The following is an 11,932-nucleotide window of genomic DNA, read 5'->3' on the forward strand; positions in this document are numbered from 1 at the left end:
GTGTTCCGGTTTTCCACGTGAAGAAACTGGTGCTTTACCCAGAGACTGACACGCGACCGCCAAGTGACCCGACCAGCATTCGCAGTCACGTTTAGCCTGTCTTACCCCCAAGCCCACATAACCTTGTAGCTGGAGTATAACCACTGTGGAACACTTACCGCTTTTCGGAGAATAAACGCTATGAACGGGAGCGGTGTGCTCCAGGAGTAAAGGAATCTGTGCTCAGTGCCTTCTACTTGATAAATGCTAACACAGTGGTACCTCGACACTCGTCGTCAGTTTGTTCCGGAACTCGGGACAAGGGCCGACACCAGTGAGCACTGGGCCGTGAGACGCTTTCTCCCGCGGGATGGTGTTGTGGCTCAGCCAGGTTTCAGCGAGCCCCACGAGTCCCGGGCGAGCGCGGGGAGTCCCGGGCAAGCCCCGAGTGCTGAAACACCCTGTTCTCGTCAGAGCGCGGCGAGAACAGGGTTTGACGAGTTCTGGAGCCGAGGAGCACCGAGGTGTGACGGCAGATGTGTAAGAAAAAGAAAGTGTTGGTGCTTGTTCCTCTGTCGAAGTTTTCATTTGAAGCAGGACTAGGCAACAACACAGTAACTATGATGACGGTGCACATAGGGTCCGGTAGATTCCTGATTCTTGTACTTGCTCTCACGAGGGTGCGAACCCAGTTACTGACATTGGCGAGAGAGGCTGGAGGTAGTGGAGCTGTTGGGAGGGAAGGGACCGGCAGCAGAACACCCTTTCCGGCAGCGCGGGGTCATTTGTCGGCTCTCTGCCCATTGGGTTCGTCTTGTCTCCAGTCAGTGCAAGGGAAATATTTCCTGCCTTGATTTGTTGACTTTCTCATTGATCCTAAGTAATCTTCAGGGTTTTGTTACCACTCCTGATTAAGTCAAATATCTGTGGTTTCTGTTGGTTTCTTAAGGGACTGAAGAGTAGTGACATAGTCATAAATTACCCACACATAGTGCTGCAGTCCCGAGAAACACTTGGTTGTCACATGTGACAGTAGACCCGCCGCTGCAGACCTCTGAGGTGTATACCTGTGTACAGGAAAGAGCCACGACCAGAGGCAGACGACCTGGGCGTGAATTCCGCCTTTACAGACATGTGTACCTGGGTAAGTCACGTGCCCTCTACCTTGTTTACTCTTCTGTAAGACAGGACCACGATGCACCTGAAAGGTGGTTCCTCTCTTGTGCATCCTTGGGAGGTTGTGCGGCATCAGGATTCCGGAGTTTGGGCCATGTGCCGTATACATTCATTTAAAAAGGACCCTTTTGTGGGTTTGGCTCTTCTTGAAGCAGAGCTCCAGTAATGCCTTCCACGGTGGCCTTCCCCGTCTTTCCTCCCTTCTGCTGGCCGGTCTGTGTGCTCTGGTCAGAGTGCGGGCAGTAGGTGTCTACCCAGGAAATTCCTGCAGATGTCCCAGCCCCTGTCCATTCTGGACAGCCACAGGAAGGTTACGGTCTCCCTCCTTAGGAGGTTCGATAGCCTCCCTCCTGGTCTGTTGCCTCCGTACCCTGCAGCAATGTTGACCTCTGAGAAGCTGATGAACACTGGTCGGATTTGCCATCTCTGGGTCTTTGGTCCAGCACGCTTTCTCGGTTAATGCACAGGACTTGGCATTTACACTTGGACACCTGGGACAATCTGTCTTTGCCTCGAAGGATTAAGTAACACAGCTTGGAACTGACTGAAAACCTTGTTTCCCTCATAAATTGGGCCCCGAGCATCTTTCATGGAAATGTGATTCTCACTAAACTCAGTCCCCAGGGTACTTTTCCATGAAAGCGCACTCCTGTTTGTTCTGTCGTAGCAGATGCATGTGATGGTTACAGTAGCGTCGACGGAAACATGATTGAACAGGAAAACCTGCCCGTTATAAGTAGGTCAGTGTGATAGTAATCCGTGTTTAAAGCACACATCCAGCTTTATTAAACACAAGGCAGCTCTAGGAAGGCCTTTATTTTATACTTTAAAGCAAAATGTTCTACTTCAACAGTGAGTCTGAAGGAATTCCCTATTTAAAACGTATATACATATATATATCAAAACCTGAAACATTCTTAGAAACAATTGCTAATGCCACTAAAATATAGTCGACTGTGCTAAGAAAGGGGGAAAAGGTTCTGATTTTCAGCCGTGGCTCACCTTGGTATATTTTAGTAGATTAACTATTATATTACACTTTTGACACTGAGTTTTACTAGAGCTGCGGCAGAACTTACCACCACTTACTGAGTTCTGTCAGACACGCATACATGCAGCAGACATGTAAGCTTGTCCTCACTTTGCAGATGAGCCGGCCGGGGCTGGGCTGGCGAGGGCGCAGGCCTGCGGCCAAAGAGCTAGCAGGCCCCGAGTCACAGGGTGTGACCTCGGCTTGTCCGGCTGCAGCAGCAGAGTTCCTGCCGTCCCCCCTGCCCGAGAGTAAGTCCCTCATTCTCTGGAAGCTGTATCTTTTCTTTTTCTTTCAGACCCTCAAGAATAAAGTTGTTCCCTGGCTGGTGTAGCTCAGTGGATTAAGCATGGCCCTGTGAAACAAAGGGTAATCAGTTCAAATCCCAGTCAAGCACGTACCTGGATTACAGGCCAGGTCCCCAGTAGGGGGCACTTGAGAGGCAACCACACATTGATGTTTCTCTCCCTTTCTCCTTCCCTTCCCCTCTCTCTAAAAATAAGTAAAATCTAAAAAAAAAAAAACCAAAACCTCTATTCTAAAAAAAATAATAAAGTTGTTTGGCACATGGCTTCTAAGGATTTTAAAAACTTGCTTGTAATTTCTGTAGTTCTCACTTATAAACTGCCAATTGCTTATGGTAAAGTTTCTGCCCATGCATCTTGATATAAGTTATTATACAAATTACAATAGAGTTGCTTTGTGATTTTAATTAATTTTTGGGTGCAGATCCAATTTAGCATTGATTATTATACACTAGGCTTATGAATTGAGGAGCTTGGTGCGAAGTGTTAAGTGGGAGCTGGAGTGAGACCTGAATTCTCATATAAATAACATACCAAATAGACCAGTGAGGTGGGCTCGGGGGCTTCCCCCCTCTGAGATGTTAGAGGAATGTGTTCTAAGAGAATTTCCGAGGGTTTGTTTTTTTCTGCACTTCTCCAAACAATAGTTATTCCCCCTTAATTGGAAGTCCATTGGCAGCTGCCACTTGTACAGAATTGATGCGGCGGGAGCGTGTGGTCCTCCGGCTTGTTTTACTGAGGAGCTGACATCCGAACTGCGTTTCTACCCCAGGACTGTGATCCGAGGATGTGGCCTGCTCCTTAATTCTTGCTGATCGTGTTTGGTTGCTAACTGTCTGCAGTGAAGTAGAAGCTTCATGACATGTGGCCCGGTGAGAGCGAAGATGTTTTCTGAATAAAGCTGCATCGGCTGACTGGCTAGTGTCCACATGTCAGAGTCACAGCTTTCCTCCTCTTTTTACACAGAGCGTGGCTTAAGGTGTGTGCGGGCATGCCACTGTTAGTTGTTACTCTTCTAAGTTGGTTGAGGAATCCACTTGGGCATAAGACAGGGCGATGTTTTATGTGTAGTCAGTGGGAGTGAGCTCTGTTGTTTTGTTATTAACATAGTATCAGATGAACTGTTAGGGAGTTGCTCCTTCCTAAAAATGTGTGTATATCTACTAGCCAGTTTTATGATGTCCTTTTGGGCACTAAGCATGCCTTAAAGTGCAGGGTTAGATTGATTTGGAGTAATTTCGTTTTTGAAAGAATTTGTGCCAATTCTTTTTCCTCTCCAAAAGAAATGGTTTCAGAGCACGGGCTCCTTGCCTAATGTCAATTCCATAAGGCTCCTCTGTTGTGGGTTTTTACAAAAAATTTTTTTGCTTGCCTCCTGTCTTGCCCCCACCCCACCCCCCTTAACTGGGCTTTGCTGTGAGGGAGATGTGTACCTGTAATCAGGCACTTCTTTACTCCGGGGTTATTTGTCATTCCAGATAGCATGGACCAAAAGAACAGGCTTGAGTCGGGGGAGGCAAAGTTATATAAACTGTGTTCATAGTTAAATATTTGCTTCCAGGGAAGGTGAAAAATGCTTTGTACTTTTTCCTTTGGCTTTTTTCCTCTAAGGGAGCTTGTCATGCAACAACAGAAAAAAAGTGGCCAGAGGCAGAGAAAACTCTTCTCTTTTCCATGTTGGTTTGTTTTTATTGTAAGACAAACCTTTCATGTTTTATTGTTAATGAAGTTTAAACCTGGCGCAGAGGTGCCAATCTTTAGTGGAAACAGCTGCAGAGCTGGTGTCCCCTGATCAGGTGGGACTTTCTTTGAAGCAACATGCCGCCTTTTAAAAGAAAACTGAGCATGTGAGAACTTGAACCTGTGAAACTCATCAGTTCCACCATTGTTCATCTCTTCAGTAACTGAGATAGTTAACTTTAAGACACTGGCATCTAAAAAGCATTTTTCATGTTTTTTTTCTGAAGAGGATAGCCTTGTTGTTTTGTGTCTTAAAAATATGGAAATGGAGGGTGGGAATCGCCCTTGAGGACTGAAGATGTAGCAGCCCGATTTAATTAAGCTCGTGGAGCACACTGACTTCGGCTAGTCGGAACTGTGACTTTGGTTTTGTGTATAATTGCAGATAACTGCCTTTTATAGGAGCAGAACCGGGTGGTTGGGCATATACCTGAATGTAAGGAAAGTCTGGAGAGGAAAGATTCTCTGCTCTCTGCTGTTCGGCGCCGCAGCACGTCTCATCCCCGTGGCTGCGCGGCACTGTGAGCAGGGGGCTAGCGTCGTTCTTGGTCTGCTGCTGGGAGCAGTTGAGCACCAGAGAGCTTTCTTTCCCCGGGGGGAAAAATAGGAGAGACAGGCATGGAGTCAGAGGGACGAGAAAAATGCTGAAATATTTTCCTTTGGGGCTTTTGATTTGTTTGCCAAAAAATTGCCTTCCAGATGGAGAGGACCGAAAGCTCTGATTGTGAGCCATTATGTTTTTACTGGCCTACCTCCCCACCCCATTGCCTGGTTTGAAACCTGTGAGCCGGTCCAAATCCTTTACCTCATTCTCTAGTACCAATTTACTGTCTTACTCATCTTCCAGCTGCACAGGGGTGAGGCAGGCCGTTCTGAAATTGAACCCTGTGCCATTTTATGAACCAAGGAACGGCAGGTTCTTGCCAAGGAGTATCAGTCTCGATAGCTCCCATTTCTCTGAAGTTCTTGACTCATGCCCACCAGGCGGACTTGTGTCTGTGACATGTGCGGTCGGATTAGTCTGGGAATGAATCTGAACAAGCCCTTTTGGCCTTGTGTGGACTCGTTACTACCCTGGTTGCCTAGCGTTCTGGGCTCTTGCATGGGAAGCACAGTTCCTTTTTGGCTCTATCTTAGTGTGCTGGCAGTAGGAATCTTGATACTCCACTTTCCCTTGGGAGGCAGTGATTGTTTCGGCTGAAACTGTAAGGGAATCCAGTGTCAGGACGTGCGGCGGGGTAGTGGCTTAGGAGTCTGGCAGCCTGGGGCCCAGCCCGCCGCTCTACCACCAACCAGACAGCGTCCTCCAGCCGGCCGTTTTCTGCGTCCGGGGAGTGCGGGATGACACCACGTCAGGTTGTCGTTTGCTTTAACAGGTAATTTTTGGGAAGGAAGAGAATGCTGGGGACTCATGGGAAATACTGAAATGTTAGTTCCTTTTTCTTCTCATTATGTTGATCTTGAGTAGGTAAATTATTATGGTCTGTAAACTGACCAGTTTTCTACTGTTCTATTAAATTATATGGAAACTGGGGTGACATGAGTGATTTTCAGATATTGCACATTGAAGTTGGCACCAAATCAGTACATAAGGCTAGGTCTGTTGGACAGGGCAAAGTAATAGTTTTTAATTAGGATTCATGTTTATGTAGTGTACAGTCAGAGGAAGAAGTGTACATCGTGGTCACATATACCTGGTCGGGGAGAACGACCAGAAATCATTGCGGGTGCTAGCTTAAATACTTCCTGCAGGCAACCTCAGCTGCGCTGTTGCGTAGCTAGATCATAAGAGATACGCGCTAGCTTGCTCGCTAGGTCTCTGCATCTGGGTCAGGACAGGACAGGCTGGTTGGCTGCGGAGCCCTTGGCGTGTTCGCGCGGCTGCGGTCAGGGTGCAGGAGAAGCAGCTCTCTGAGCGCAGTAGCACAGACTGGAAAACCACGCAGGCAGGTGAGAGCTGGGACTGTTTCTGTAGTGCTCCATTGTAAAGACGGCAGCTGGGACTCAGCCTGCGCGACAGACGGTTGGTGAAGAGCGTCGGTGCGCTCTAAGGGGTGTAAATAAAGTTGTCAGATCTGAAGGGGAAAGGTTAGGTTTTGGTTCTCTTCCTTGGCACGTTTATTTTTTGGATAATGGGAAAATAAGTGTATCTCAAAGTTTGGGACATGTATCACTACAGTATGTAGGCTGATTTTTTTTCCCCTAAAGTACTACAGACAAATATTTTTATTTTAATGCTGCTACATTCATTTTAATACACCTTATGAAAAGAAATATAGCCAGCACTCAAGTCTATGATTATATCAATAATATATACTTAAGTTGAGGCTAAAGTTATGTAATCATACATGCACTGATTTTCCTTTTTCCGTTTTAAAGAAAACTGTTAAGTGAATAGTCGCACAGGTGCTGTGTGGGCTTACCAGAGCTGTGGCAGTGGCCCTGGGATGACCAGTGCTTGAGGAATATGGTGAAAATGAGGGCCTGGTCCTTTGGGGTCAAGCTTGGGTGCCTGTGAAGTTTAATTTAAAATGAGGCATTTACAGATTTTTTCAATCAGACCGTTAAAATAGGCTTGTGTGCGTTCTTGTATTTTGAAAGACAGTGGTTAAAAGCGCCCTGTGAGTAGACTGAGGGAGGGGATTAACCTCCGCACATGGACACTCTGCCTTGTGACAGCCTTTGGGGTCTTCCTTCCTACAAGGTAGCTGTCACTCGAAGTGCTGGAATGACAACAGGAGCGTCCAGTTGAGGCTGTGTGTCCGGCGCTCCGGCTGTGGCATCCCTGGGGAGGACGGGCAGGGGAGGGCGCAGGGGGCCGGAGGCTGTCCCCCAGCGGCGCGGCCCGTCTCCTCGGGATGGTCTGCTGGCTTGTCCCCCCCCGCCCTCCGAGACTTGTCCAGACAGAACGGGGAGTGAAGTTTTTATCCCCTTTTGTGGGCGGGGAACCAAAGGCATCTAAAAAGCCTCTGACAACAAGAAAGAACATTAGAAACGAGAAAATCAACTCTACCAAATTCCTGCAAAGAGAAATCCTTTGTAGATATTCACATTGATGAAGTGTTCATTTTATTTTCGTCAGGTTACTGTTATGAGTGTAACACATTGTTCCTCCCTCTCCGCAGGTACTGGTCTTGGATTAGGACTTGTTTTCTCACTTACCTTCTTTAAAAGTAAGTGTGACTCTTACCACCTTTCCAACATGATGTCCTGGTTGCACTCACACAGCAGGGGCACTCCTGGAAGGCGCAGCCGCGTGGCTGCCAGCCCAGGCATGTTAGCTGGGCAGAGAACGTGGGCTCAGCAGAGGTCGGATGGGTTGAGCATCTCCAGAACCCCCCCGGGGCATATCTTAAATATGATGTCATTGAAAATGCCCGCCCTTTATGTCCGTGAGTCATTTGGCCAAATGTAGGCATGCTCACATATTTCTAATTAATTATAATTTTTTGGAAAGGACCTTGAAAATGAGAGTACTGTTAGTAATAAAAACAAGTGGACCAGGAATACACATGCTTTTTGACCAAAGTTTCTCAGCAAAGGGCAGGCATTATCCCTTTCATTCTGCGGAAGAACTGAAGTTTGGCTGTTGCCCTCTTTCCGTGAAGAACCGGTGGGACTTCGTAGATAGAGAATCTTAAATAACACTTCATGCTGATATGAAATAATCATTCACAGCGTTGGCCTAAGGACTCCTCACTGCTAACTGTAGTCAAAACATGGAAATATTGGTGAGATTCCTAGGTATTTTTAAAACCCAAGCACCTTACTGAAAGGTGGTATTATTTCTGTTAAGGTTAAAAAATTAATTAATGAGCATATGATTAGAACTCATAAGAAGTTGTTAAAAGTTTCAACTATGTCTGCTGTTTTCATATTATATTATATACCATTCATATGTACCATTATTAATACCTCAAACCTGGCAGCATAAGTACTTAATAAGTACTTGGTAAATTAATAAATTTATTAATAGCCTCCCTCTTCCTTTTTTTGACGATGGATGAAACATGGACAACATCTGGCCCAGTATAGTCATCCGTGTGAGGCATGTTGAATATTTATTGGCCCCTAGCTAAGCGCATATAGGCGAGCCAGAGGAAAGGCTGCATCTTCTCACAGTGGTGCCCTGTCGGGTGTCCTGTTTGTGCTCCCCAGGAAGAATGTGGCCGCTGGCCTTCGGCTCCGGCATGGGACTGGGAATGGCCTACTCCAACTGCCAGCACGACTTCCAGTCTCCGTACCTGCTGCATGGGAAGTATGTCAAAGTATGTACTGCGCTGATACCTCCCTTTCCTCCCAGAGAAAAAGCGTTTTCTCCCGAGTCCTCGAAGACTTCTTCGTAGTGTATGTAGTAAGTGAGCTGCGTGTGTCTTCTGCCCCACTGAGACCCTGATGGCTCTCTGACCGTTAGCGACACCGACACTGTGTTGGTGCCCGAAGTCTCTCCCCTCCCTTGTGCCTTGAGACGCACAGGTACGTTCAGACATACGCTCACACGTTACCTGGCTGGACTGACACACCTGCCTGACAGTGTGTCGTCGTGGCGAAGGAGACCCGTGTGCACAAGTACCCGAGGTGGCACTTCTGTTCAAGACCCCAGAATGCCCTGTGAGCATCTCACATACACACGGGCTAAGTTTGCAGACTTCTGGGACGCAGCCATCATTCTGTTTCTGATCGAAAGGGCCAGGTTTTTGGCTGTATGTCCCACATAATTCTGCCGAAGTCTTGTCTATAGATGGGTTTTTGATGATGCAGACAAGACGAAAAATGAGTCCTCGCCTCAGGAGGGAAGCAGGTGGCACATTTCCTGAAGATTGCGTGTGTGGCAGCGTTCCTCACCGCCTTACTGCAGACGACGCTGGTTACCACGGGGTTTAAGTGGAAGGGTCCTGGGAGGCTGGGTGCTGCAGGACCCAGGGGTGTACGTGTTTGTGTCTTCCCAGGGCCTGGAACAAAGTAGGCATGCCAGTGCGAAAGGAATGAATGAATGGAGTGAATGGTGTACCCTATTAGAGGTGTTAATGGCCTCAGGCTTACTGAGGCGTAACCTTTGTAGCCATACAAACTCCAGTGAAGAACTTCACATTTGCTAGCTGTGCAGAATCATCTACTTCCGGGGTTGCCTTGGAGCGAGAATCCCCACAATCCGGGCAGCCTCGGGGGGCCAGCGGAAAGAGCGCAGGCGCCAGGGGACCTGGGCGTGAGGCTGGTCCGCCTCTTGCTTCCTAAGGAGTCTCGAGTTGTTCACTTCTGAGACTCTCTTTTCTGCCTATAAAATGAGGGAAGCGAGTGCTACTCACTGGGCTGCCGTGAGAGTTAATGTGAGCATGCTTGAGGAGGTGAGGTTCGTACAAATGGGTGTGCTCATTCTTACAGTTGAGGCCAACCAAGAACGGGCAGTTGACTTGTCCATTGTTCCATCGTAATAACAAGTAATGAGTGTCCCAATTCCGATCAAAAGCTGTCACCAAATCCTAAATGACAGCACACCACCAGAGCTCAGTAGCCTCTCTCTTAGAACCTGCCCCGAATGCCAGCTGCCTGCCGACCCTCCTGCGCGTGTTTGGAGAGAGGGGGAGCAGGGGGAGTTGGCCAGCTAGATGGTGGCGGGCCTTTCGCCGCCTCCCACGTTCATGAGCCATTTCCGTGCCAGAGCCGGGGTGAGGTAATCGGAGGGACAGCGCGAGGAGGCGCAGCTGCGCGGCGCGGCGCTGACGACAGGCAGTTTCCCCGCGCCCCGGCGCTTCGCCTCATTGGCACCACAGCCGAATGTGGGGGAGAACGGCACGGCACAGGGAGAGGAGCCTCAGGACTTTTAATTGTTTGAAACGTTCCCAACTGAGTTGCCATGGATAATGGCTCCGGGGTGGTTATAGGCATATTATATGTTTAATGGCTGGGACTTAACTGTGGAAAATATTGTTACATTTTTTACAGCCTTGTGTGTACTGCTCCAAAATGGCCTTGTAACTTTATCTGAACTTGAGTCTATGCCTCGATGTTGTCATCCTCCATTCTCTAAAAAGAGGAGCAAAATCCCAACTTGGAGCTTTTCGAATGTAGTCCTGTTATGGTCATTGCTTCTCGAGTGCCCGCTGTGCCCTGTGGGTCACCCGGGTGCTCTGCGTTCTTTCTCTGACCCTCGCCGGGCCCCAGGAGGTCCGTGAGAGGTGCCCCTGTCCTCATGCAGAAGAAGAGAAATCTGAATCTTACCGAAGTTAAGAAACTTGCCAGAGACCCCATTGTCAGTGGGCTGTTTGCTTCCAGAGCCAGGCTTCTTCCACTCCCCTGGGGCCTGCCCCTGTGCGGGGCTGAGGAGTATACTGACTGATTCAGGTGCTGGTTGTTTGGCCCTGCTCCGCTCCTTTCCCACTCTCCTTCCTAAGAGCTGGGGAGCTGTTCTTCGGAGCTTGGGCAGGATGTGGTAGTCCTTCTGTGAGACAGTTTTAAAGCAAACGGTGCGGGGCGGGGGCAGGTGAGGTTTGGGGCCCGTGGGTCCCTTGGGTGTGACCTGCAGCAGCAAGTTAGAGAGGGTTGTGAAAATGCGGCCCGCACAGCTCTAACCCCAGTGCCTTGCCTTCCAGGAGCAGGAGCACTGACTGCGCCCGAGCGCGCCCCAGCGGGAGGTGAGAGCAGTCCTGTTTATTCCTCAGGAACCCGACGTGCTCTGGAGTAGGCCGACATTCTTCTGCAGCGGTGTTCCCAGCCATGCTTTAAACTCCAGCGCACTGTTGATGTATTTGAAACCAAGTCTGTTTCTTGTTTTGTATTTTCTCTCTGGAAATTGCAAGGAGGTGGTCTTAAAAGAAATAAATTAAACAAAAATAGGCAGCCCAGTGCCTTGCCTGCGATTCTTTGCCTTTGGTGTCTGAACACGACGAGGATTACACTGGACCTGCCCGCTGCCGTAAGCGCCCGGTCCCGACCTCTCTGAGGATCTTCCTGAAGCCACAGCCGCGTGCCTGCCTAGTGTGTGGTTTTCGGGTCAGCTCCCGCCTCGTAAGTCAGGGTGGAGGCCGCTGCTCTGTCGCCTGACGGAGATGACAAGTGCGGTGAGGAGCCGGGCCTTGCTGTTCCCACTCCTGGGTGGGCTGCGGGCGCGTGTCCGCTGGGCCTCCTGCGCGCAGGTCGGGTAGCGGGCCGTGTCTGCGCCGTGCAGCCGTGCCATGTCGCGGGTTTGCGCAGCTCCGCGGAGCTTGACACGCTCCAGGCTTCGGGGTGGGGGGGCTTCGTCCTGGGGTCCGGGAGAGTGCGTGCCTTACCCACCTGGCTGGAAGGGCGTGCTTAGGCTTGATTTTTGTCTTCATGTGACAGCTAAATCTGAGGGCCAAAGGGCCACTTCTCATGCCCCTCCGTGAGTTTATTCCTTCGGTTTTCCTTGAAATGAGGAGCTGAACAGAAAAGTAGTATTGTAGCAGTTTCTTCTGAAAATATACAGAACCCCAGAACTCAGGCGTTCATATCTTATTTCTCTCCTTGTGATAAAATTAAGATGGGCAGAGCTTGGTCCACCTGTTCCTTTATCCTGTAAGTGTCGATTGAGCACCTACCGAACAGAGTTGAGTGGGTGAAAAGGTAAGACTCCCTTCCTTCAAGGAGCTGAGAGTCTGGTGGGAAGACAGACACACAGACTCTTCTGACACTGGAAGAGGAGGTTTGTGGGCAGAGTGCAGGGAGAGCTTAGGAGAAGGAACCA

The 11,932-nt window shown here is 49.1% G+C and overlaps 1 protein-coding gene across 2 annotated transcripts in view; it reads left to right on the plus strand.

The window, feature by feature from the left end:
* The window catches only part of MICOS10 (mitochondrial contact site and cristae organizing system subunit 10), a 31,119-nt gene extending 20,052 nt beyond the window's left edge, over positions 1–11,067 (plus strand). Inside the window, exons 2-4 of one of the 2 annotated variants that reach the window (XM_045858446.1) lie at positions 7,356–7,403; positions 8,389–8,488; positions 10,821–11,067. In XM_045858446.1, coding sequence (XP_045714402.1) covers positions 7,356–7,403; positions 8,389–8,488; positions 10,821–10,866 — 194 coding nt within the window. In that variant the 3' untranslated portion in view covers positions 10,867–11,067. Of the gene's footprint in view, positions 1–7,355; positions 7,404–8,388; positions 8,499–10,820 lie in introns of both variants that reach the window. The other variant, XM_045858447.1, reaches the window with a different exon arrangement.
* Positions 11,068–11,932: the final 865 nt, after the last annotated feature.

The sequence above is a fragment of the Phyllostomus hastatus genome, unplaced genomic scaffold, assembly GCF_019186645.2.
Source record: "Phyllostomus hastatus isolate PE091 unplaced genomic scaffold, TTU_PhHast_1.1 phas_scaffold_182, whole genome shotgun sequence".
Lineage (NCBI taxonomy): Eukaryota > Metazoa > Chordata > Mammalia > Chiroptera > Phyllostomidae > Phyllostomus > Phyllostomus hastatus.